Source organism: Sesamum indicum, linkage group LG8, assembly GCF_000512975.1.
Source record: "Sesamum indicum cultivar Zhongzhi No. 13 linkage group LG8, S_indicum_v1.0, whole genome shotgun sequence".
Classification (NCBI taxonomy): domain Eukaryota; kingdom Viridiplantae; phylum Streptophyta; class Magnoliopsida; order Lamiales; family Pedaliaceae; genus Sesamum; species Sesamum indicum.
The window spans coordinates 695392-722397 of NC_026152.1; the positions used below are offsets into that span (position 1 = coordinate 695392).

The window sequence follows — 27006 nt, forward strand, 5'->3', positions numbered from 1 at the left end:
TATATATACATATCCATCAACTATTTGACTTTACAATATACATACCATATATATATATAATAATAATTATATAAATCGAGACAAAAATTTACACATTCAATAAAATTCAAACTTATAATCTTAAATTATTCATGAGATCCTCACTTTAATATTAACCATTAATCTTAAACATCATTGGTGAATATGTTATGTTCTATACAACCTGATCTCAGATATTTTGTACTATATATAATGATAATTCTAAAGAGAAATCGCGTTTCAACGAAATTCAGCATGACCCCAATATTTTGGATACTGAAGTGCAATTGAGAGAGAGGAGTTTACGCCATGGGTCGTCGGCAACAGACACAATAATAACTGCAGTGCAGCATCACATGCATTTTCTAGTTTCTAATCCAAGAATGTGGGTGGAATGAATCCCAAAGTGTAACCCATGTCGGACCCACAGTTTCCACACGTTAATTTTTGTCAAAACATTATTAAATTCACTCGTTTCCTAATTAAACACCTTTCTGGTCTAGGATAAATACCATCATCTGTACAAGAAACATTAGTTGTCCCTACATGCATTAAAAGTTGTACTCTCGCCTTCATAGAAATTAGTTTATGTTTTTTGTCCTACAAATGATATCATAATTTTGGGGTTTCCTTTTCCTTTTTTGTTGGTAAGAATAAGAATTATAGAAAGTGAGCTTTCTTTCTTTCTTTTTTAAATAATATCTAATCAATTTAAGATCTATCGAGCGCTAGGGTTTGAAAGGACTTATCGTCTCGTTGACGAGTGCTACATATATGGAGTTAATGATGGAACGTAATTGTTATATCTGATGACCAAAATTAAGGCGTACAATGTACATTCCAACTCCATGCATGTATATATCTCTATTAATCAAGCTCTCCATTAAATTTATCATGAATATCACTAGTTAAGGTACATATTTATATATATAAATATTTGAATCCCATGGCCTTAATTGTAGAAATAAAATGAATGCATCTACCAACTGCATGAACTGTATGTACATACAATAGTTGACAACAGGGCACTACTCTCAGTTGTCAACCTTGTACTCCTATATATACCTGCATTTTCATGACTTCAAACTCACACCATCACCCATCACTACTTCTTCTCTTCTTACGTACGTACGTAGTACCTTCGCGTCCATATTAAAGCTTGGATACATATAATAATGGGTAGTGGGATCACTAAGAGATGGATGATGGTGTGGGTGGTCGCCGCGGTGGTTCTCAATCTCCACCGTGGGATTCTGGCAGCGCCCCAAGTTCCATGCTTCTTTATATTTGGCGATTCTTTGGTCGACAATGGCAATAACAACAACATTCAATCGTTGGCCAAGGCTAATTACCTGCCTTATGGGATTGATTTCCCCCGCGGCCCAACAGGACGGTTCTCCAATGGTAAAACGACAGTCGACGTGGTCGGTAAGCTCTTTTCTCATCTCCCTCTTCCACATTTGGTTTGATGAAAACTAAAGAATAATGGTAATAATTATAATAATCTGAAAAGCGGGAAATGTGTGGTATTCACAGCTGAGCTACTAGGGTTTGATGGTTACATTCCGCCGTACGCCAGGGCCCGTGGCCAAGAAGTACTCAAGGGAGTGAACTATGCGTCTGCCGCTGCTGGAATTAGGCCAGAAACTGGGCAGCAATTGGTAGCGCGCGGATCTCTCACTGCTATTCCTCAACGTTATGTTATGTATTAATTGTGCTTTGCTTTATTAACTAATAATCGTTGTTTAATTAGGGTGGACGGATTGATTTCACTGGACAAGTGAATAACTACAAGAACACTGTTGCGCAAGTGGTGAGCTTACTCGGCGGCCAAGACGCTGCTGCTACTTATCTCAGCAAGTGCATATACTCAGTTGGAGTGGGCAGCAACGACTACCTTAACAACTATTTCATGCCTCTTTTCTACTCAACCAGTCGCCGCTATTCACCTGAACAGTACGCCACTCTTCTCATTCAACAATACGCCCAACAATTAAGGGTACGTGTCTTCTCAGTATCTTTTTATTAAACTGTACCCCAATTACGTGTGCTAGAATCTTTTCCTACTACACAGTGATCTTGTGGGGTTTGTGTGTAGAATTTGTACAACTATGGAGCTAGGAAGTTCGCGTTGGTTGGAGTCGGCCAAATCGGGTGCAGCCCCAACGCGTTGGCGCAAAACAGCCCGGATGGTTCAACATGCGTGCAAAGAATTAACAACGCGAATCGTATATTCAACAGCAAGCTGAGGGCATTGGTTGATGACTTCAACAGAAATGCGACAGATGCAAAATTCATCTACATTGATGCTTACGGAATTTTCCAGGATTTAATTGATAACCCCTCATCTTTTGGTAATTAACACTCACAGTCCCGGATTAGTGTTTTTCTCTTTGTAACAAGTCCATTATTTACGGCTCTACTTGTTCTTGGTTTCAGGTTTCAGGGTGAAAAATGCCGGGTGCTGTGGTGTGGGGAGGAACAATGGGCAAATCACATGTCTGCCTCTACAAACTCCATGCCGGAACAGAAATGAGTACCTGTTTTGGGACGCATTTCATCCTACTGAAGCCGCAAACATTATCGTGGGTCGGAGATCGTATAGCGCTCAAAAGGCATCAGATGCATATCCATTTGATATTCGCCGTCTGGCTCAGCTCTAAGTACGAGAGAAGATTTACGTGACGTAGAGCAAAGACAACATATTCCACACTTGATGATATTAACTATTTTGTGTGTGCGTGTTTTTAAAAGTTTCTTGGAGTCATATTATCATTAGCTGTGTCAAATTAAAACAATTTCATGGTTTAGACATAAGAGTTTTAGTACTTGCTAAGATTAAGATGTTGATCTCATGAGTGGGTGGGATCATTTGTTGAACCATACTCTTTCAAAATTGAAGAGGATCTTACTGTTGTTCCCCTCAAAAAGAGTGAAGTCGATCTTAAGTATTTTTCTTCCGTTTCAACAGTATTTCTTTCTCTTTATTTTTGTAATTAAATTAAATTATTAATCACTCATGTACGATAACTCAAAATAAGTTTTTTCAAGAAAATATTATCATTTTTTTGTACAAAAAGAATATGTGTAATAAATTAGGAAAAGAGCCCAAAGTGATAGGTTGAACACTTGAGCACAAAGACTATCTGATGGGCCTCCATATGTAAAGGCCCAATTCTCTAATACAATAATAACAGAAAAATATGTGAGAAATTATTTTCAAAAAAAGAGAAGAAAAGAATGCTTAAAAATAATTTATGAAGGGAATTTCCAGTTATATAAGTTCCAAATATACACTATAAATAAATATTAAAACTCAAATCTAAGTTTCAGATATTTGTTTTTCCCTTAAAAAGAAGCTACTAGAAATAACAATTAATTATGACTTCTGCTAATTTTTTAAGCATTTGTTCATCGACTCAATTACACTTATGTGGGCTGAGTTGGGTGCACTATCTATAGGTGGGGACAGCTGTTTAATCTCTTTTTTCCTTTTTTCCTTCGATCACAAAGGAATTGACTCACTATTCCATAAATTTTAATGAATTTCTCTAAAATTTATTATAATTATAAATATTTTATTATTATTTAAATAATTATAAATATTTCAAAATTAACATCATTTAATAACTACGCCCTCATTACAGTTCATCATAGGGAATTATTTGTTAGGTGATCGTTAATTCTATAAAGATATTTATAATTTTTCAAAAAAATAAGGGTATTAGAGCCAAATTCCAAATGCAACTTAGGGAGCGTTTACAAGCATTTCAATCAAGCGTTTCTCAACTTTTGGCTCTAGAAAAACACTTTTGAAGTGTTTGGATATCATCTTTTACTTTTGAAACGACTAAAAAAAATGCTTTTAAGGGTGCTTCTAGCTGGTTTGATTTTTTTTTTTTTTATAAATAAATTCAATTTTATTTTTGAATACTCTACCCTCGTTATAATAATTTTAATTCAACTTTATCATTTAAAATTTATTTTTAAAATTGCATATTTAAAGTTGATATTGGAGTTTTCAAATAATTTGAATAATTAAATAATAATAAAATTTTACACTTTTTATATATTTAATATTTTAAAATGTTTATATCTTTTTGCTATATCATCTAATTATGTTATTTTGTTTCACATATTATTATTTGATTAATTAATATTTTTTTTTGCAATTATGCAAGTTAATAATTGTGTATCAATCAAACAATTATATTACTTAATTAGTGGGAGTATAAAATTAAACATATCATTTTAGAATTTTTAAAAAAAAATAAATAATCAAAATAAAATTTATTATTTATTTTGAAAAAATAATTATTATTGAGAAACAACAAAGAAAATAAATAGTATCTTTCTAACATATAGGGACAAAACAGTCTTTAATCAATCAAATTTATTTTAAAAGTAATTTTTCTCCAAACACTATCTATTTTAACTTGTTTTACTGCTTATCACTTTCTTTACGAATATCATGAACTTTTCATTTTGCTATAACTTCCAACTTTTTCTGCAATAATCAACTTTCTAACTACAGAAATTTTTTCCAAACGCTCCCTTAATCCAATAAAAACTTATTGATCATAAGAAGAATATATATCTCGAACAACCCGATATATACATGGATCAACCTTAAAGTAAGATGAACGAGAAAATACTATCGACGAGATAGGCAGCTAAAATATACAAAAAGGGTTCACAGTAGGGCTCGAAAAATTCCTAATCCTATTATGAAAAAAGCTGGTTAGGACACCCGTAGGCGTAGCCTGCACAACTTTTTGTACATAGATAATTAAATTCAATTTCATATTTTAATTAAGATTTCTTGTTCTACCTCTCTCTCTATATATTATTGATATAGAGATAACGAGAGTCATACAAGAATTTGAAACCCCTTAATGTGTTTTTGTTTCTTAGATCTTGAAATGGCTCAAAGCATGACAAAATTATGTACAATTCTGCGTGTGTTCTTATATATTATTACCATTATGGAAAGTGGTATAGTCGTAATTATTGAGGGGAAAGAGCAGCAAGTACTGCCCTGTTTGTTTTTCATGGGAGATTCTCTCACTGATAATGGCAACAACAACTTTCTCTTCACGATCGCAAAGTCTAATTATTTCCCTTACGGGATTGATTATCCCGACGGCGCAACCGGCAGATTCAGCAATGCCCGAAATGTCCCTGATTTCCTTGGTTTTATTTCTAATTTCTTCCTTAATTATTAACAATACCACATTAATTACTAATATAAAATTAATTCATTCTACTTATTTGTATGGATATTGCAGCTGAATTCCTGGGTTTTGAGAAACCTATCCCACCCTTTGCAACTGCAAATCATACGGACATTCTCAGAGGTCTGAATTATGGGTCAGGTGGAGCTGGAATCCTCGACCGGACTGGAGCACAATTGGTATATATTGTTTATAAGAATTGGTTCTGTCCGTAAATTCAATATATTGATATATTCAAGGAAAACAAATAACAAGAAACTACTGCAATCGGATTTGTGGGACTTGAACCCATATATTTTTTGATTGTGAGGTTTCGATCTCAACGCTAAAGCAACAACTCATTGGGCGTGAAGGCCAACGAGTTTTTATTGACATGCATTGTGTGTTTTCCGGATAGGGCGATGAAATCAGCTTGAACAGGCAGCTGCAGAATCATGGAGGCACGGTTTCTACAACCACGCTTTTGCTTGGATTCAATGCTACTCGAGCCAGAGAGCATCTGAACAAGTGCCTCTACATTGTTAACATGGGAAGTAACGATTACATCAACAACTACTTGATGCCGCACGTTTACCCAACAAGTAGGCTTCACACACCGGATCAGTTTGCAGAAATCTTGATCCAACAATACTCTCAACAACTAAGGGTTAGTATATCATTCCTTCCTCACATGTCTTAACTTTGACTCCACACATGTTCGCTAAGTTTAGGGAAAAGTATAATTTTAGTCTTATAATTTAGGGGTGATATTTTTCGTTCTCTCTTACTTTTTTTCAGCCAAACAAATAACGAGTATCAGTTTTGTTTTGAATTGTTGTTGAAGACGTTGCACGGGTATGGAGCAAGAAAAATAGCGATATTTGGGTTGGGTATGCTGGGCTGCATACCTGAATACGCCAATGGAACTGCTTGTGTCGACTCCATTAATAGCGTCGTCCGCCCATTCAATAGCAGGTTGAGGCCACTCGTAGACACCCTTAATACCGACCTACCCGATGCCCAATTTATCTTGATTGACACCAGCAGCATTTCTGCAGGAATAGATCTTTCAGCTTTAGGTAATATATAATTAATTACTTCATTAATATATATATATAATAAAATTTCAGTGATATTGATTATACACATTTCAGGTATTAGAGTTAGCAATGCTCCATGCTGCCAAGTAAGTGAATCCGTGGGACTATGCATTGCTGGTAAAGTTCCATGTAGCAACAGAGATGAGTACAGTTTTTGGGACAATTTTCATCCTACAGAAATTCTGAACCGTGCAGTGGCCCAGAGAGCATACACCGCAGTGCTACCCTCCGATGCTTACCCATTCGATATACGTTGTCTTGCTCAACTTTAAAATTTCTTTGATTTTCCATACCCCATGTTCTCTTCTTGAAAGAATATTTGGTGAGAGACGAATTAGGAATAAATATGTAATCAGCTGGTTCTATGTAATTCGTATTTACCAACCAAATGAGAGATAACACATTTTTCATATGGGTTTAATTTCAGGAAAATACTTACTCAAATCAGGTATAGTTGAGCCAAATCAACAACACAATATGTATAATACGTTTTGTCATGTAATTTGTTATTCTTTTTTAATTGTACACCAATCATACAACAAATGCATTACACTTGTCATATTTATAATTGGTTCAAGTTTGACCAATCCCGATCTAATTTACAATTGGTCAATATTTTATACTAATCATGAAGCACACACCAAGTGCAAGAATCATGAATCTCTAGCCAAACTCGACTTGAGCTAAATAACAGTATTTGCGAAAGAACTCTACGATAAGATCCCAACTCCCGATAGATACCAAAAGAAAGAAATTCCACCAAGACTCAGCGGTGCACGGACATGAAACATTATGACTTTATTAGAAACTCATAGATGATCACTTAATTAACAGTATAACAAGACTTAGTTATTGAGACAACATACATATATATATATATGTATGTATAGTATAGTATAGTATAATAACAAGAACTGTACTCTAGCTAGCTAGGATATATGAATGATGAGGCAAGATGATTGGTCTAGCTAATCTTTGCTGGTCGTTCTTCAGTCTTCTCTAATCGTCAATCAGTTACTCTTACACTAACTGAAGAGGTGGTTGGTCTTGTCTGGGATAACCATTATGTGTTTGCAGCCCACTGACTTGAAGATAGTCTCGAGAATCAAATGGTTGAGACTGAACAAGCTCATGATACTCAGAGTTTCCTGGCATCAAACTCATGTGCTGCTGCCCTCTCTCAGTTTCTGCTATCTACACAACTCACACAAGAATTATATTCAATTTCCACACAACTCAATATATTATATATATATATATATATATATAGAGAGAGAGAGAGAGAGAGAGAGACCTTTGCTCGGAGGAAGTGATTATTGTGATGTAAGTCAATCTCCTGCTGCCAATATTATGAGCATGATGAGAGAAAAGAAACATAATCAGGTAGCCACCTCAGATATATATATAAACAGACAGAGACTGAATTGCATGCAAGAAAATAGTCGAAACTTCCGTTGCTAATTGAAGTTAAAAATTTAAGGAATAATTGAAATATTTGAAGACACTGCGTACTTACCCTCTTCTGCATGTACTCAATTTCAGCATATAGCAACTCATTCTGTGATGGGGAACAACACGAGGGATGATCATAGCAACTCATAGTTAATATATGTATATATATTGATGATCAGCTAAATTGATTAATAATTATATAGATTATGCAAATAATAATTAATTAATAATACGTACCTTCTTGGACCGGATTTTGCTAATTCCTCTTTCAACCCTGGTTTCCAGATTCTTGAGTTCCCTCAGTGTCAGAGCCCCTAATGACTCACCCAACATGTTCCTGAATCTCAAAAACAGTCCTAATTAATAATAATCTCATTACGAAAAATATATCGGCAAAAATTGCATCACAAATGATGTTTCATGTCTGATCAGTCAATGAAATTAAACTACATACGTACTTGTTTTGATTCTGCAAATTGCTGATTTGTGCACGCAGTTTGGAAGCTTCTTGCTGGTAATACTGACAATGTTATTATTGAATAAAAGAGTGAGAATTTGTCCTTGGGTAAATAACACTAATGAATTCAAAATGAACTTGGTGGTAGGTAAGGCACTATATATATATAGATCAGAATGACATAAATCATAGACCTGGAAATCATTAATTGTTTGAGGAACTATGAGATCAGATATGAACCGGCCTGTTGAAGATGATCATGACAAGTTGAAAAGCAAGAAGATCTATGACCTGAATCTGTGTACCTGAGTATTGGCTTCAGATACAGAGCCACTATTTGGGGAATCTGAGGTTGCTTTCTTGTACCTCTCAATGGTTGCTTTGACGCTGCTTCAGAAATATAGAGCAATCAAATATTGCAAATCTTCAGACATAAACGCAATCTTCATGTACATTACAACCACTGCTAAGATTCAAAACCAACATTAATATATGTGAAGTTCAAAGTTCCATGATTTTCACTGATATCTCCCATGTTCTTGTCTGCTTTTTGCACTTGTTAATTTTCCCATTGTGGTTTTTTACCATGAAAATCTGAAGAAATTTAAGAAAAAATTAATACTTTAGACTACGGAGTTAAAATCTAAACTCTGTAAAGTTGAGAGAAAATAGTATTTTTCGTTTTGTAACTTAAGCCGTTTATCACTTTAATCTTACGGGAAAAATTAATACAATAGCAACCCTTTAGACTATGAAGTTAGAAGACCAAAATTATGGAACGTAATTTTTTAAAATGGAAAAAATTCTAAATTATGGAATGAAAGTGTTATTTTTTCTGAAATTGACAAAAACCAATAGGCTAAATCCATGGCCAAGAAGTGATTTGAGAAGTAGATGAGAGTTTCTTCAAGTCAGAATTATGTATCTTGTGCTTCCTGTCTACTCAAAATGCCAAAATGACAAGATTTTTTAATGCAGTAAGAATAAAAAAGAACCCCAACATTTAGGCAACTCTCCCTCATTTTCTCAGTCTGCAGATCTACCTTAATTTCATCGAGGCACTGATTGGCTGCCCTTGCCAAGCTAGCACTGAACCTCTCAATATCATTGGCCCATATTTCTAGGTCACATCTTGTATTCTACCATGGATGATACCATTAACTATACCTTTGAACCCTAGAGCAGAAATCAAAATATGGATCATTTCAAAATTTAGAGTGCATCAGAGCCGTGCATTTGCAAGCAGCCATCCCCATGCATGGAAAGAACCAAAAGAGACCAGAATTACAGAACTCCCCCATTGGTTGGCCAGTGTCCGTACATATGTCTCTGATCTCTGACTCACTCTCTCACTAATAAAAATTGCACTATACATACACATGTACATACATACATACATACACATAGAATTTATTGAAAACGAAGAGTTGTTTCCTTAAAAGGAAAGTCGTGAGGTGATGGGTTGTTAAAGAAGGTGTAATGAGATGACCAAAACTAAGAAAGTGAGGGGTTTTCATTGGTTTGCCACTCCCTTTCACTTCTGTTTCTTTCCCGTTTTAGTTTCAAGAGATTCAAAGCTTTGTGAAAAGCCTCAAACTGATTTAACACCAAGAAAATCAATGGTCTTTCTGTTTTCCCCAGTACACAGAAAATTTGAGCTCTGTGTCTGTGTCTGTGTAAGAGAAAGAAGGTAAGAGAGTAACATAGTATATTGGTTGGTATCAAGATACATCACTTCTTGTCCAAAATCAAAAGAACAAGAAAATCTGGTGTGACGTGACCAAAGATTCTTGTAACTGATCACCCAAATCTATATCCATGTTAAATCTAACTAAACAAGAAATTAAACCCTTGGTTAGATCCTCAAAAAAGAAATCAAAAGAAAGGGTTAAAGAAAAGAAAGTCCATCAAATTTAAAATTGCATATTTAGATCTACAACCAAAACCCAAACCAGAAGTCTTGTGGACCACATTGGAGTCTCATTTGTTGGAAAAGATCGTTTCTTTGCTTTGGGGATTTGGGTAGGACTCATGAAAGACAACAAATTGTCAACCCTAATTAGGGTAAGATTTGAATTGAAGAGGTGCAGAAGCGCAAACCATTTTAATGACTTTGAACCTTATGGAGATGTGGGACACATAATTTTGAAACCCTAATTTAAAGTATAACTCAAATTTAGATGAAACATCAAAGAAATAGAGAAAAGGAAAAAGAACCCTAGGTAGTGTGATTTGTAATAGGGCTATGACATCTTTTCTTGCAGCTAGAGCCCTTTTTGTTTACCTTGGTGATGCTAAAACCGATTTGATTTAAGGAAGCGTCAAAGAGATGACTGAGTGGACATATGAGACCTTGACACCTTGCAAAATTCACACAGATGAGAGAGAGAGAGAGAGAGAGAGAGAAGAAACACTTGAATTGAAAATTGAGGAGGATAGGAAGCTGATCTCAAAGTTCCTACAGAGACCTTCCCAAATTTAATTTCCGTTTCTTACTTACAATAACTGTACTGCTGTTGTTCTCTATCCTTTACAAGAGATCTTTGCATTTGCAAAAACATGGACTAAATGGGATTAAAAAAGAGAAACCCCATAAAGCACAGTGAAGGGCAAAACAAAATAGGAAAAGATAGAAAGACAACTGAAGCCTATGTCAAGAAAAAAAATTTCACTTCACAGTTGTCCTTGAGCTCAAAACCTTCCCTAATATTCCATTACACAATCTCAAACAGACAAGGAAGTAATAAAAATATATCAGTCTTGAACTATTTAGTGCCCCTTTTAAATGGACAAAAGAAAATAAGAAAAAAAGGTACCCTAGGGACCTGCTAAACCCTTCTTTCTTCACTGAGAAAGAAAGCATAAAACTGCTTGCTACAAGAGAAACAAGCTAGGCCCAGATCCCCCAAGAAAGTCAAAGAGAAGCCTTTGTTTCCATGTGTTTTTAGTAGAGTACGTACCTGTTGTTTGCATACTCATAGAGACGGCCTCTGCTAGAGAAGACAATCAAGGCAACCTCAGCATCACAAAGCACAGACAGTTCATAGGCTTTCTTGAGCAGGCCGTTGCGGCGTTTGCAAAAGGTGACCTGACGATTCGTCGTATTTTCGATCCGCTTGATCTCGATCTTCCCCCTCCCAGTTTTCCGCTCAGAAGACATTTCCCTTGTTTGATCACTTGGGAACTCCATTATTGCTGCCAACACACAACCAGAACATCATATAGGCAATTCCTGTTTTTGCAGCTTGATTTCAAGAAAAAAGATGGTCAAGAATTGTTTTATATATGGGCAGCATATATAAACATCACATTTCTTGTGTGATGAAGAAATAGCTGTGAAGCAGCGAACACAGAGATTCCAAACCAAATATTGATTTGTAACTTGACTGACCTGGTGGAGGAGACTGAAGGGGTAGGCAAATTGTTCTTTGTTCTTCTGCCTTTGCCTCTCAAATCTGCAAGAAGGAGATGCAGAAAATGGAAGAGAGCTCCACTTTCGGTTGTGTATATTTATAAAGTAAACAATAACTTTAGTTTCATGATTATTGCAAACAACTGATCAAAACTTAGTTTGTTGACAGCGTATTACTCTATTGCTTTACTTTTATGCTGTATCTCTCTCTGTGCAAAGCATGCGTATTAATGAGCATCTCTTTTCTAGTGGTTTCTACTAAAGGAGTAGAGCACAGGGTAAATGGACAATTCACTCATTTCAACCTCTCCTGAGAATCGGCCCCCAGATAAAATAAAACAAAAGGAAAAAGAAAAATCCATCTTCCACGTTTCTCCTTATCTTTTGATATTTTGACGTTTGCTTTTATTTTTATACTTCTACTTGTACTTTTTTTCTTAAATTTCATTACAGTCTTGTACGATGTACATAATTATAGGGTGGACAAAGGGGGAAAAGAAAAAGAAAAATGAGGAGAATACTGCTACAGTAGAAAAGACCCCTGAACTAGTTTGCATGGTATATATATAAACTATAAGCTTCATTAATGCCTATGAGATTGGGATTAACATAGCAAAACACAAACACCGACCACAAAATACTAGCTGTGATTCATAAATTATATGAAGAGTGTTAGTCATCAGAGTTCTCAAGTCCCCACCCGCCTGGCCCCTCCTCACTATTGGATGCCTACGTATGCTTTTCTCTTTCTCACATACAACCAATGAACTGCTACTGGGATTGATGAGTTCTATGACAAAAGAAAAGGCCCCTGCAGCCATGTGATCACATCCAATATTCATCTCCTTTTGATTTGAAGCTCATCATCGATAGTAACTTTTAGCAATTGCGAAGCAGAAATTTCATTCTTCGTGCATGTCGTGCGATTGAGGCTAGCTAGTTATAATTCATTATATATAATGCTTATATGTGCAGTACTATCGGATCCTCCATGACTACATTCTGCCAATCAATCTTCCTTTTCTTTCATCATTTTTCACTTAATTCGTTTCTTGGATGCATCTCTGGCCTTTCATGTGCTCCTTGTTCTTGCAAATCTCGAATGAAATCTTAATGATCAACGTGATTTCCTGATCTCTTGAATTACGGATATGTGTAATTGATTGACATTAGTTAAGTTAGGCCATATGTGATCGATCTGAGTTGACTTAGCATCCGAATGGGGTGTGTATCTTCTTCTTATTAGCCTCAACACTGTCTTGCTATATAAGACCAATTCCCTTGGCAGATGGATCATTCTGCAAACCCCACCAAACCCCATATGACAACGCATGCATTTATTTATAACTGATTAATGAATAGTATTATGCGATGACACATATCGCAAAAGTGGTACATGTATTTGTATAAATACGTACGCATGCACCGGGCGGGTGCACATATACGAATCAAAAGATCAAAGAGGTGAAGGATCTAGACATGAATGAGAGGATGACCAGGTGCAGGTCATTGAAGATCAATTGTAATTGTTGTATATATAATTGATGGAGATGCGAAACTGTTGATGAAGGGGCCATAGGGTTATTCATGTGAGGTGTCCACTTTTGCCCTAACATCTTTACAAATTGATTGGTCTTTTCACCTTCTAAGTTGAAAACGATGGAGATAATTAATTAATGGGTAAGATCAATGACAAGGCTTCGCCCTGGACGAGTTGTTGCATAAATTCTAGGCTTAAAGGTACGTGATCTTTTTCGATGAGACCCTCATTTTTCTGGCGAAAATTGGACTAAAATTGAGAATTTTTCAATTTTACGGGACCAAATAGAAACCTTAGTAACTTAGGGGACTAAAACGAGAATGTTCGAAAGTTAGGGGACGAAAATTACCTTTTAAGCCTAAATTCTATAACTGCATTTCCATGAATTAATATTGTTTGTGGTTGCTATTAATTAGCAATTATCCCTTTGATTTCTTCTACATTTACTTTTCATCTCATCTTAGACCTGTTGATTTTGGGATATAAATTATTTTGGTGACAGAATTAAAAAAAAAAAATTGTACAGATTATTATATGTTTACTTAGGGTAGTCGAGTTGAATAACTCACCCCATTTATTAGGTGGGTTAAGTTGTTCAATCCAAATAATAATTTCTACTGGTTTCCATATAATGTAAAGTAAACATCATACTTGAAGGTATTGGATTGCTTATACAATTGAATAATAGAAAGTACACGGAACCTTGTGACTTATCAGTTGTACTTAACAACTTTGGTTCATTAACATAGAGGTGGTGGCATTTCCAGTCTTGATCAATTCAAGATTTGCAAGTGACTGTAATTTTCGAAAATTGATAATTTTGGTCCGAAAAACCTTAATCTGGCCAGAATTTGTCACATGACTTACACGTGACACCAAGAAATTGGGAATTTTTAAAATAAGATTTTTTGAACCGAAATTGGCATTTTTCATAAATATAGTTCTTTATTATAAATTTCAGGACTTAAAGTGTCACCGCCCTTATGTTAGTGGACGAGAATTGCATTTTTTCCTAACTAGCCTAATAAATCTCTGAATCTGGAGATATGAATATGAACAGGTCATTTGTTTTGGCCAATATAAGAGTTATCATTTTCAATGGCGAAATTAGGTTAGACTGATCAAATAATAGGGATAGAGTGAAGGATTGGTTTGATGACAAGGAAAAGAAGTAGGAGTTGCAGGGTACTAATTACAACAGGGAAGGGAAGATAACAGAGAATCTTAATTGTGTGTATCTAGTATTACCACCACAATATATATATCCAAAATTCATCACACCCAAAGTTTTAGTTCGATTCATATTTGAAATAATTACATGACCACTATATTATTGCTGTATAGTTTAATGTTTGGTTTGGCCAATCAAATTTTGATAAGAGAATCATTTACTTTTAGTTTAATAAATAACTTAATTAATATGATAAGATCACATTAATTTGTTGGGGGGAAAAGTCATCATTTAATTTTGTCCCCTCTTAATTTTGATCATGTAAAACTTACCACCATCCTATTTTTATCATTAATTTGCAAAATATTGCACATTTAGTCCGATTTAAGGATTCTAATCAATTTTTTTGGGGAGTTTTGTATCTGTAAGGGTTGGCAATTTTAATCCTGTAACTTTGGAGTTGGCAATGGTCCTATAACTTTTAAATGTTCGTGATTTTGGTCATTCAGCTCATTTTATAACCATTTTGTGCTTATAGCTAAAAATTAACCATAGTACACTACATGCTCCAAGTTAGGTCAAACATACTTCCGAAATAAATTAAACCCTCACAAATTCATACCTTTTTTCGACCCGCCTTGTTTCTGGGTATTTCAAGTCCTCAGTTTTACAGACTTCTTCCAACTACACTACTACAACAGATAGTTCGCAGGTACTTGGCTCATTCAATAACAAACAACACAATCCTATTTTGTTTTCTACCTTAGGGCGTAGAAGACACTCCAATATATGGACTTAATAGAATTTTGGACAACAAATCGGATAGAAACCTTACTTTTATTGAAGAAATAAATAGAATATTACATAGATATTATTTCCTCTGTTGGAAATCCAACTATTTAGCCTCTCATATGATAGATGACTTGACTCATTCTGAAAACTCCCATAAACTAAAAATTTACAAAGATTTGGACACTCAAATATTATGCATTGAAAAGTAAGAGATTTCTGAAAATATAATATATTTTGCTGAAATTAAAATATATTTTTTTGAAATTATAAAAGTTTTTGAAAATATAATATATTTATATAAAATTAAAATATATTTGTGAATTTATAATATTTTCTGTAATTTTGTGAAATTTATTGTATAGTTGTATAATTTATGCAATTATTGTATATTGTGTTATATTGTTAAATATTTTTGTGAACTTTATAGTATAGCTGTATAATTGTGTAATTTATGTAATTCTTGTGTTTTTTTATTAATATTATTATGTACAAAATATTATTAACATTATTATTTATAGAATATTATTAATACTATTATTTACAGAACATTAGACTAATCTTTTGAGTAATATTATTCTTTACATAATAACGTCAACGATCACAAAATTCAGTTACAATTTCCAACAATAACATTATTTACATAATAATATCAATAATCAAAATTAGATCAATATTCTCGATTATAATATTATTTACATAATAATATCAACAATCATAAAATTAGGCTAACATTCCCAATAATAATTATATTTATATAATAATGTCAATAATCATAAAATTATATCAATATTTCCAATAATAATATTATTTACATAATAATGTCAATAATCACAAAATTAGACCAATATTTCCAATAATGATGTTATTTAAATGATAATAAATGATAATATCAATAATCACAAAATTAGACCAATATTTTCAATAATAATATTATTTAAATAATAATATTAATAGTCACAAAATTAGACTAATATATATGTATATATATATATCTATATATTTAAAATTTACATATATTACTTTTTATAATAATATTTATATATTTTAATAATTATTTTTTATTTTTAAAATTTATTTTATATTATATATGTTTTGAAAGACTTATTATTTTTTATTTTTATTTTTAAAATTTATTTTATATTATATATGTTTTGAAAGACTTATTATTTTTTATTAAATTAATAAATATGTTATTATTTATATACTTAAAAAATTGCTATATATTAATTCTTGATATAGTCATATTTGATACATTAATTTATTTAGAATTTTTATATAAACTTATTTAAATAATTATTTTATGTTAAGGCAAAATTTCACTTTTCTCTTGTAATTATAGGGCAGTTTTACTTTTCGTCTTTTATATTTTTAAAAAACACATTGAGTCCTAATAATTTTGGAATTTTTGACAAATTTATAGTCCTGTAACTATTGACTAGACAGATTTAGTTCTATACATATTTTAGTAGAACAGATTTAGTCCTTTATATTTAACATGTGTGATGCTACTATTGGGTTGAAATAAAAATAAAAAATAAAAAATAAAAAAATGGTTGGCTGGAAAGTAGTGAAATACAGGTGCAATTATCTACTTAATATCATTTCTCACAATTAAAATACACATTTCTCAACATTCCAAACCCTTTCTCCCAAACTTTCAATTTCAACTTACAAACCCTAATTTTTGGGGGGAGAAAATTAGGGTTTAAAGGACGAAATTTTTTTTATTTTTTCCCCTAAATATTTCTCTCTTAATTATTACTTAATTCCCTTATATATGTACATGTGTGTGTGTACTTTACTCAACCTTTGAATTACCACACCAAAAGATAAATGGTAGAAATTTCAAAAGAATGATCTGATGATCTTTAGAATCTTACTTTTTCGTTGATCATTCTGATTTATGCATGATCTTACACATATATATGCTGGGATTGGGAAGCAGATGCTCTAAAGTTTGATGAGGACCAATAATGTTTTCAACAAGGGACCACCAAGAACAAAACCTGATGTGTTTTTTCGGGGTCTTGATGTTGAAATTCTTGCACGGTTTTCAATGCACATACCTAACTCCATCGGCAAATCCAGCTATAGGGTTTACTGCTGTACGATTCATTACCCCTTTGTTATGATTGAGAAGTTTAAGTGGTATGGTATCAGATTACGATCAAGAATGTAGGGTTTGGATTAATTTGGTATCGTTCGTAGTTATTTCTACCATTAACAATGGATTTGATCTGGCAGATTTTACTCTTTCAGACACATGCAAAATTCCTTAACCAGAGTTCCGGGAATACTAAGAGAGGTAAAATATGTGTGGTGCTTCCATAATTTTGGAAGATGAAGTAGAAAATAGGACTGCTTCAAGATCTGTTTCTTCTTATGTTCAGACAGCTTTTATAATGTGTTTGTGGTCCTTTACCAAAGCCATGATCAATATGGTTATTGACATCAATGGTGCTCCAAAGACTAGTTTTTTCCCATCCTCCAATCCAAATAATTTTTACTTTGTTGTTGGAATAATTTAACTTTATATTTTTGAATGGCAGCATATCGAATGTGATATCTCCACACCAAAGTTTGTACCCATAAAAGGATATTTTTGCTCCCAACTGCCCTCGTTGTAACCTTTTTGCTGAACTATGCTGCACTATCTCGTATTATTTGGTCAAAATTCATGATAACACTTGGTCAAAATCCATCTTTTGACATTGAATAGCAATTTACCCTTGTGTGATATTGAAAGTAAACAAATTATCCCACTATAAAAAATAAATAGTAATTTACCCTCCTATATTTTAAAAAATGAAGCAATTCACCTCCTTAAATAAAAAGGTAAATTGCTTCATTTTTTAAACACAGATGGGTAAATTTCTACATTTTGAAGAACATAAGGAATATATTACTATTTTTTTTTTTCATAAGGGAATTGCTTGCCTATTTTCCACTGTACGGATAGATAAATTGCAATTTAACCTAACAACTAATGTAAGAGTAAAAACATCTTTTGCACTGTATTATCTGGCAGCAAATATATATATATATATAGTTGCAATCATTTGAATCAGACAAAATCATGCAAGAAGACTGCTGGAAGCCTATGGCTAAATGCATTACAATTGATTAACTGTTGTTAAAATCACTTGCTCTATCAAACGTCGTCCAGTAAGCTAAATCGCAGCGTCCATAACCAAACCTGTTAAACTGCTACAATAATTTACAGACATTGGCAACTTCATGAAACAACACGAAAATAAGGCGGCGGCTCATTACTTGTTCTCAGCCCGCAAGAAGGGAACAAATGTACAGGTTCTTTTTGTACACTATCATCAAATGAAACACAAATAATGATCCTATCTCAAAGAACAACACTGACTAGTTTCAGCACTACTCAGGTAACAACTCCTGGGGCCTCAAGACAGGAAAAGAGGGCGTGTCCTGCAGAATTTAGATGCTTCCTTCAGATCTAGATGAATCTCGGCCTAAACTAGAACCATCTTTCTTCCAGTCTAAGTTCTGAAAGCATTTCAATGGCCTCATCACCTGCCAATGCCATGTTTATAAATTGAGGACGAGAATAAACGAAATCTAATCTTACACAGTGGGGTCGTTATTGACATAACCAATCCAATTAATATAGTCAGCCTACAAAATTTTTCATTGACTTGTACATAAACTTTAATGGATAACAAACGTAACAGATATTTTGGCTCCTTTTGCACACACGCCTTTGCTTTGTGGTTACTTGTATCTATGAGAAGCAGTGGGCAGAACATAAAGAAGGGGTCTTGACAGGGAGATGAGATAGGAAGAGAGGGAGAGAAAAACCTTCCAACGCCTTCTGCGGCCGAAGCTGTTGTAGATGGCATCCAGCCGGGGAATGATTTGCTTAAACGTAGGTCTATTAGCCGGGTTATCACTCCAACACACCTGAATCAACCTGTAAGAAAGTCATAATGGCCAATAAAACTGGTGGTGAATGCTGCAATGGCATGCCAATGGCTATAAATGACTATCAAATAAAATATCAGGAGAAAATGGCAATGGTGAAAGCATCAGATGTTTGCATAATACACAGTAATTAGCGCATCAGGCCGTCTCTCCTGCATTAGAGTACAGAATATGCCAAAACTCGATATGCACATGATGAAAGGTGCCAGTTAGGTTCAGATCATCTTTTATAAATACAAAAAGAACTTACTCTTTTAGTCCATGAGCATAAAGCTTCATTGAGGCTCTGAACGGAGGGCGCTCTTTCGCAGCATAGTATTTGGGCACATCTTCATCTTTCTTTGAATGGAATGGTGGGCATCCTTCAATCATCTAAGTTTAGCAAATAAGAAGGATCAATAAAATAAAGGCCGCTTGTTGAAAATGAAGTTAGTTAAAAGAAGCATATCTCAAACATAGCATGGCAGTAACCATATCATGTCTCATGCCAAAAATGTTTTGTAAGGATGAACCAGAACCACTACAATGCACATATTTCGAATACAATGGTTCCACAATTTTCAACTCAAAATTACCAAGATTAAGATCATATCATTTGGTAAAAGATACTTTACATGAATGAACTAGAACCCCAGATTCCAGAATGGAAAGAATTGCGGCTATCTAAGAATATGGACATGAGTAAGGTAAGACCAGAGCAACCCAACCCCACCCAAGAAAGAAACATGGAAAAGAAAATTGCATTTACGTATTGCTTATCAGCATTGGGAAACAGGGTTTAATCTAGAGCAGCCATTGGAATCGCTGTCCAAATCTCCTCTCAAGAGCCCAAAATTATCAAAGTGCATTATATGAGAAAGAAAATCCATAAGGAATCATGTTTGTATGATCTCCAAATGTAACATACCACCCTAACAGGACATACAAAGGCAAATTTACAAAGAGCCAGAAACATAAGAAGAAACAAATAAATTATCAGTGCATGTTTATATTTTAGATAAAGGGCCTAATACAAAGTCCGGATTTTCTTTTAAACTCTTGGAAAAATGACCAAAGTAAAGAAATAACTAATTTTCTGTTCACAAACCATAAGGTGTTTCTCAGAGCTCATAAACATAATCTTCTATGCTTTCAAGTCTTTTACTCTTATAGGCTTTCTCGAGAAACAAAATCTATATGAAGAATATCCTTTTCAGAAAATAAACAAAAATAATATTCTTCATCAAAATCTGAGGCATTATATCAATTACCTCTTGCAAAATTAATGCAAAAGAGAAAACATCTACTTTTGTCCCGTACTCTTCATTTCTGAAAACCTCAGGAGCCATATAACGACCTGTCAATGCACAGACAATTATTCCAACAACCAGTTGTTTAATACATAGAGACAATCAACTAAACATTAACCCACTGGTGCCAAATCTTTTCAAACAGGCAATAATAAGCCAAATCTTTTCAAACAGGCAATAATAAGCCAAATCTTTTTATTGTCAAAATCAAATGTATAAGACGAACCCCTGGTAGGTGGTGGACCCAGGTATGAAGGAAAACGGATCCTCCACTCAAGTCATAATTTTGGGTGATATGACCATAAATCATAGTGAAAGTAAGAGCTAAAAACTCACAAGAAGTCTCCTCATAAGTAAGGGGCCTGTCTTCTTTAACTCTGCTGGTAACTTTAAGAAGCTTGCTTACTCCAAAGTCAGCAACTTTCAGGTGTCCAGAGTCATCCCGCAAGATATTCCTGTTATCTTACTCAAATATAAGAACATACACTTTAAGAAATTAAAAAAGAAATGTAACTAAAATTCTGCCAGTTGTGTAGCACACAGTACACATGAGAGAAGTTGGACGGCTACAAACTTACGAAGGCTCAAGATCACGGTGAATAATTGCTTCAGGTTTATGTTCATGTAGATAGTTCATTCCCCTGCAAGACCAAATAAATTACGAGACAAATATTATCTTGTACAGTGGACAAAACAGTCAATATAAGCCGATATTCAACTGGCAAGAATGTCAAACTACTACCTCTACTCTACATAATAGACAGTCCAATCATCTATTCTCTCAAGTGTTTCAATGAAACAGCATAATTAACTTTTACTACCCACATGCTAATTGTTAATAGAAACAAGAGCAATTACGTCATCATAACACAACAAACCTGGCAATATCCATTGCAAATCTGAGAGCTGTTGCAGGTTTAAGTGCTCCTTTTTTTTTCAAAAATTCACGAAGGTCTCCCTGCAGGTTCATGATATATATTAGATACAGGCAAGAAACTGATCAAGAAGGATTTGACCCACGGTCAACTCTGACGCTTGGACACAACAAGAGACTCAATGTTGCACACCTTCAGACACTACAAATGACTCAAAAGTGAAAACATGTCCGAAATAAGCCAAATACATAAAGCAACACAAACAAATGCCCTGCACATCCAGTATCCTTAACATGTGTCTGAAACCAACATGCGACGAGTTAAATAACATCAATGAGACTACATGTGTTGAAAAACATTACAGATTACATATGGATCATATGTGATCTATTCTTCATTTTAGATTTTCTTATCACATTTTGTTAAGCAGGTTAATAGTTGTTTACATCTACTCCTATTTCATACCCAAACTTATCCCTCCTATTTCCTTTTAGGACATTTCAGAAAAGACTCTATTTCTTAACATGGATTTTTTTGTCAACAATAATGCAGTAATAATTCGACATTGCTAACTCTCAACCATTACCTTTGCAAGCTAGCCATAAAGATGCACAAAGTTATCACTTCTTAAAATCTTACGTAAACCTCCATGGTTATCAAATGGGCGCTTTAATTTTGGTACACAGGGAGTATTAAGTTATTGTAACAGAGTCAGTGACTCAGTATGAGTTTCTTTACTTTCAACAATAGTTATTCATAAATAGCAAAACTTTAAAGTTCAAACATTTGATACTATTGGCCTTTTTGACCGTTGCCCACAGTTGTTAATAACACATGGTGCGCCATGGGGTCCCCTGGAGCCATGGCACATGGCGGTGCGGCACTCACATTTTTAAAGTACCGCGCACATGTACAGAAATATATTATAATGCACAAATAAGTAAATATAAACACTAAAAATTATTGTAATCATCATACCATAAAAGAAATTTGCAAAATAGTAAGTGTTAGGAAAAACAAAAGAGTTCAAAGCATGCAATATGATTAAACAAATCCTATATAATCATTATAAAACAAATACAATTATATAATATCCATCAATCAAAATCCAAATCTTCCCCAATCTCATCATCATCATTAGTTTTATATGATGTAGTTTTTCTCTCCTTTTTTCTTCTGCATTTTCGGCATTTTCTTCTATAGCAAAGAGTAAAGCCCTAATTGCTAATTTCAGTCGTTTTCTCCAGCAAATTTTAATTGCTCTTTTTTTTCTCCAAAATTAGCTGAAATAAAGGCTGGCTAAAAAGCACAACCTTTATTTACAATGGGAAAGCCCAGTGTTTGAAAAAAACTAGCGTTCGCCTAGTTATTTTTAAGCCCCAGCCCGAAAGGGATGGGGCTTCATAGAGGAGCGCTCTGCGCCATGGACAATGGCGCAGAATGGGGCGCCATGGTGTCATAAGCAAGCTCAGAACTTCTTTTGTAAAATGGCGCTGAGCCTGCGCATTGTGCGCCTTGAGCCATGACGCGCCATTAATAACTATGCCATTTGCCTTAATTAGTTGTGCATCCCTCATACCACGATGCCAACAGTAAAAGTAGCGAAGCCTAAAGGTTTGAGCAGCTGAATTTGTGGACACCACGCTAGCCGCCAAACAAAGAGGTAAAATCAAAATGCTACATATTACTAAATCTTGAGCAGATGTCTTTGTCGTATTCTTTTCAACAATTTCAAGTTTTATGCAATTGTTTCACATGTATTAGCAGAATTCAGAAGATTCAATTACAGATAGGAAAAAGATGGCTACAGAAGTCAGTCAGTCTGGGGGGAGTTGGATCCAAGCCTAAGAACAGACAAGATCTGAAGTCCGCTTCAAGAAGATTAAAGAAGTATTATCCATTCTTGAGTAACATACAAGAAATTGAAGACTTTAAGCGAGTTACAAGCACCACAAGTGCCAGAAACAAGAAAAGTCATTTGAGGAAAAATTTGTCCTTAAGCACTTTTAAGCTAAGGTTACTTCAGGAACAGTACATTCCAATTTCAAACAGTACAATATTCAAAATTCAGCCAAGAGAAAAGGGATCTAGCCAGCAAAAAATTCCTACAGAAAAAATAATTTCCACAGGGACAAAATAATATAGAGAGAGTGGAGAAATATAGGTAGAGTAAAGATAATGAGATCAATAAGCAGAACAGCATCGTGTTCAATACCTTTGGTAAATATTCTGTCACAATCATCATAGGACTGCTTTGCGTTACAGCACCAAGAAATTGAACGACATTTGGATGTCTTATTTTCTGAAGTAACGCAAGCTCAGCTCTAAATGCCTCCCTGAAAAAATCAACTACATTAAATAACACCTAGTTGTAAAAACTATGTAATATGTCATCTATTAAAAGAACTCACACTTTGTCCTCATCAGAAAATCCTTCCCAAAATGTTTTCACAGCAACCTGTGTTCCACGCCATGAAGCTATTCTATAGGTTCCCTAGAATAATATTGTCAAGATCAGGCAAAAGTGATTACTTGGATAACCATATATAGATGGTAACAAGAACGAAAGAGTCGACAAGTCTCTATTCATTGTTACATGAACCACTTATAATCCAGTTATCTATGCAGCAAATAGTCATACTTATGAAGCCATATTCAGTGCCTTGCAGTATGTGAGAATTACACTCTTCAGACTGTCTTTTCACATCATACAAGAAAAAATCTCACATTGTAATCATCCCTCCCTCCTACTCCATCCCCTGTCTAACTCTAGCACATTGTTAACAAGATACAACCTCATTTCACTCATCAATCAACAATGTCTAATTGTCTGTGTGTTTTGCCATTTTCCTTTTCTCATGACAAGGCAAGTAAAATTGTCCTGTGCTAAATATGAATGCATCTGGAAGCAAAAGGAAATACAGACATGAGTCGAGCACCAGATTTTGATAACTCAACTTTAGTTCTTATTGTCTTGTTATTGCAATAAGATAAAATACTAGATAAGATAAAAGTCACACTTACATATGCAATGGACACATCTTCTAGAACTAAACTCAATGCACAAAAGAAGATGGAACGGACAAAAATGATTAGTGGTTACTATATTAAAATATTTTAATACACAAAAGTACCTTGGTTATTTCAACGCTGTTGGTAAAATCAAGTTCCATGGGATCAATCTCATACTCAGGTACCTCACGAGCATTTTGGACATGCATGGGAGCCATCTGATGTAGAAACACCATGTAACATTAAACCCCAAGTGGAAAAAGAGAAATACAAGAAACCAAAAATTGATACCAATCCTGAAATTTTTTGTACATGAGAAAACTGAGTGCCACACATAACAAACAAGTGGCTTACCAAATGCTTGGCACCATGTTTCTCCAATAGTTTGATCACATCATGATTTTTATAATGTATGGCATCTGCAAGAGGCTGTTTAAGAAAGAGCAGGTCGTGCAGCAAAAAGAAAATTAGATAGATTAGTGGCAGTTCGGGATCCAGCACCTAGCTATGCACCTAACACACACAAAATTCACACATTCAGTTGACATTGATTCAGAGCGTGAAAGTACTCATCAATAGATTCAAACATAGCATATACCAGAGCATTAGATGTCAATTTCATAAACAACCAACAAACAGCAGTAACATTTAAATGCACATTCAGAAATACATAATGAAGGGTGAAAATGCATGAGGCTCAAGATTTAGGTAATACCGTGCTTCCCCACCGATCTTCTGGGTCCACCTGCGCCCCATTTTCAAGCAATAGCTGGGCAACGTCATCGAGGCCCTGGCAGGCGGCAACATGAAGTGCAGTCCGGTGATCGATATCCCGGAAGTTAACATCAGCACCAGAGTCTAAAAGCTCCTTGATTCCATCCAAGTCACCCTCATTCGCCAAATACATTAGCTTCAATCCTGGATCTATGTCACTCACGTCGCCATCTTCGTGTTCACCTTCCAGATCATCAAGATCCTCATAGTCCCTATCCGGCGCTAAAGACGATTGCTTCAACAGAGTTAATTTCACAGCAGTCTCGGACTCCATTGAAAAATATAACCAAGACTTGTAACAAGAATCAAGAATCGGTTTCTTGCAAAAAAAATATTCACCAATTCTTGAAGAATATATAATCAAGAATCAGTGTTTGCAAGAAATCACGAATTCTTGAAACAACTTTTTCCAAATCAAGAGTTCCTCCCTGCGAGAAAAATCCCGTATTCTTGAGAAATTGTTTCTTTCTCAAGAAAAATAATGTGTCTATAAGGAGGATTACAAATCGTGAAAGTGGAATCAGAGTCCGCTGCACTAAGAAACAATGAAAAGCTTAACCGTCCAAGAAAAGATCAAAACCCTGAACAATCAAGAATCCGGAAACTCAACCCAAACCAAGCAAAAAACAGAATTTAAAGCCTAGATTTTCGAAAATACAACACAAGTGGATAAAGACCCTAGATTTTCGGAAAGCTTGAAAATCACAGAAAATGGATGATCATGTCCTAAGCTAGATTGTGGGGACGATTTCCAAGGTGAAGTTCTGGGACCCAAAAATCGCGGATTAAGCAGAGTTAGGAAATCATTCATTCATGTAAAAATCAAAAGTCATGGCTTATGAAAAGAGAGAGAGAGAGAGTAGTGACACCGCTGCCTGTGCCTGTGAACAAGCAAACGTTGACAAATTTTGAATAGGAGGGAGGAGAGTGAATTTAGGCCACCGGGAAAGGCGCGTCAACCTCTAATACCAGATAATGGTTATTTTCAAAAATACTAAGTCCTGCTGTTGCACGCATTTTTACGAGTATATAAAAAATTATTAAATAAAATAAAATATATATATATATATATAAAAGAATACATTAAGCAGTGGAATAGAAAAAATTACGTGAAAGAGAAAAAACAAATTATAATAAAAATTATAAAAGTCTGTGATAGCAAAATATATGGAGAACATTACAGAAAAAATATAATTATAAAATATTAAAATTATTATGGATAATTTTTCTTAAAAGAATAAAACCAATGAAATGGTGTAATGGAACAATTAAAAATTAGTACGATCAATAAATTTTTTGTTATAATAATAAGGATATAGATATATATTTATATCTATTATTATCTATGGGGAAAAAATATAAATTAGCATAGATCCTAATTAAATTTAATTATATTACAAGCATAATTATATTTGGATATGTTTGTGGTAAATCAGATGTCAATCATAATAAGTCTTGAAAATTAAATAAAAATAATTCTAATTTGATAGAACCCAATAAAATAAAATAAATTAGAAATTTTGAGGGACAGACAATTTATTAATACCAAAAAGCAAGTTGTTGTGCTGCAACTTGCAGGCAAAAAGAAAATAGACTTGGACTCCGCCTACTTGCAATTCCTCCCGCTCACATAAACCCTAATTATGAGCCCTCTTTTTTTTTGGTATGAAATGAAATTATATTTCACGATTTGGTATATATTTTTTTCCTTCAAGATTTAGTATTTAACTCGATTAAACATTAAGTTTTAAATAAATCATGCAATAATTAGAAATATATGTATATAATATTACGACTTGCAACTTAATTGGTGTTCCATCGCAGAAAGTATTATATAATCTAATTTTGTATGAATCTCACAATTGTACCCTGAAATTCACCTGAGGACTTGACTTATAAAGTGCTCAAACTCGTCCTTTGCAATTAATATAAAATTATTGCAAACATAAT

General features: G+C 34.1%; 4 protein-coding genes across 9 annotated transcripts; 2 read left to right on the forward strand and 2 right to left on the reverse strand.

The window, feature by feature from the left end:
* Window positions 1096-2986, forward strand: LOC105167331 (GDSL esterase/lipase At5g45670). The gene is made up of 5 exons (XM_011087002.2): window positions 1096-1446; window positions 1555-1679; window positions 1772-2017; window positions 2117-2372; window positions 2458-2986. The coding sequence occupies exons 1-5, from the start codon at window positions 1194-1196 to the stop codon at window positions 2679-2681; spliced, it is 1104 nt and encodes a 367-aa protein (XP_011085304.1). The 5' UTR covers window positions 1096-1193; the 3' UTR covers window positions 2682-2986.
* On the forward strand, window positions 4915-6790 carry LOC105167551 (GDSL esterase/lipase At1g29670). Its single transcript, XM_011087324.2, has 5 exons — window positions 4915-5211; window positions 5307-5431; window positions 5650-5898; window positions 6076-6310; window positions 6386-6790. Exons 1-5 carry the CDS (start codon window positions 4941-4943, stop codon window positions 6601-6603), a joined length of 1098 nt encoding a protein of 365 aa, XP_011085626.2. The 5' UTR covers window positions 4915-4940; the 3' UTR covers window positions 6604-6790.
* On the reverse strand, window positions 7105-11900 carry LOC105167332 (floral homeotic protein AGAMOUS-like). Of its 6 annotated transcripts, none has more exons than XM_011087004.2 (8): window positions 11632-11900; window positions 11201-11472; window positions 8546-8630; window positions 8242-8303; window positions 8021-8120; window positions 7848-7889; window positions 7626-7670; window positions 7105-7525 (listed from the first exon to the last, which is right to left on the reverse strand). In XM_011087004.2, exons 2-8 carry the CDS (start codon window positions 11428-11430, stop codon window positions 7352-7354), a joined length of 738 nt encoding a protein of 245 aa, XP_011085306.1. In that variant the 5' UTR covers window positions 11431-11472; window positions 11632-11900; the 3' UTR covers window positions 7105-7351. The 6 variants fall into 6 exon arrangements, with proteins under 6 accessions (XP_011085306.1, XP_011085305.1, XP_020551391.1 ...); XM_011087003.2 differs by having other exon boundaries at window positions 11201-11484; XM_020695732.1 differs by having other exon boundaries at window positions 11201-11435; window positions 11632-11892.
* Window positions 18244-26007, reverse strand: LOC105167334 (serine/threonine-protein kinase STY8). Its single transcript, XM_011087009.2, has 12 exons — window positions 24998-26007; window positions 24637-24711; window positions 24405-24500; window positions 23682-23764; window positions 23486-23606; window positions 21274-21353; window positions 20974-21036; window positions 20732-20850; window positions 20357-20442; window positions 19357-19478; window positions 18984-19095; window positions 18244-18698 (listed from the first exon to the last, which is right to left on the reverse strand). The coding sequence occupies exons 1-12, from the start codon at window positions 25328-25330 to the stop codon at window positions 18603-18605; spliced, it is 1386 nt and encodes a 461-aa protein (XP_011085311.1). The 5' UTR covers window positions 25331-26007; the 3' UTR covers window positions 18244-18602.

Bases quoted from the DNA above. Each gene is read 5' to 3' on its own strand.
- LOC105167331 (XM_011087002.2), top strand. From the start codon at position 1,194: ATGGGTAGTGGGATCACTAAGAGATGGATGATGGTGTGGGTGGTCGCC. The intron at 1,447-1,554 runs GTAAGCTCTTTT...TGGTATTCACAG, and splicing joins AACGACAGTCGACGTGGTCG to CTGAGCTACTAGGGTTTGAT. The intron at 1,680-1,771 runs GTAGCGCGCGGA...TTGTTTAATTAG, and splicing joins CAGAAACTGGGCAGCAATTG to GGTGGACGGATTGATTTCAC.
- LOC105167551 (XM_011087324.2), top strand. From the start codon at position 4,941: ATGGCTCAAAGCATGACAAAATTATGTACAATTCTGCGTGTGTTCTTA. The intron at 5,212-5,306 runs GTTTTATTTCTA...TGGATATTGCAG, and splicing joins AAATGTCCCTGATTTCCTTG to CTGAATTCCTGGGTTTTGAG. The intron at 6,311-6,385 runs GTAATATATAAT...TACACATTTCAG, and splicing joins AATAGATCTTTCAGCTTTAG to GTATTAGAGTTAGCAATGCT.
- LOC105167332 (XM_011087004.2), bottom strand. From the start codon at position 11,430: ATGGAGTTCCCAAGTGATCAAACAAGGGAAATGTCTTCTGAGCGGAAA. The intron at 8,631-11,200 runs GTACGTACTCTA...ATATTTCTGAAG, and splicing joins TATGAGTATGCAAACAACAG to CAGCGTCAAAGCAACCATTG. The intron at 7,526-7,625 runs GTCTCTCTCTCT...TGAGTTGTGTAG, and splicing joins ATCACTTCCTCCGAGCAAAG to ATAGCAGAAACTGAGAGAGG.
- LOC105167334 (XM_011087009.2), bottom strand. From the start codon at position 25,330: ATGGAGTCCGAGACTGCTGTGAAATTAACTCTGTTGAAGCAATCGTCT. The intron at 24,501-24,636 runs GTAAGCCACTTG...TTTCTACATCAG, and splicing joins AACATGGTGCCAAGCATTTG to ATGGCTCCCATGCATGTCCA. The intron at 19,479-20,356 runs GTAATTGATATA...TGCTAAACTTAG, and splicing joins TTGCATTAATTTTGCAAGAG to ATGATTGAAGGATGCCCACC.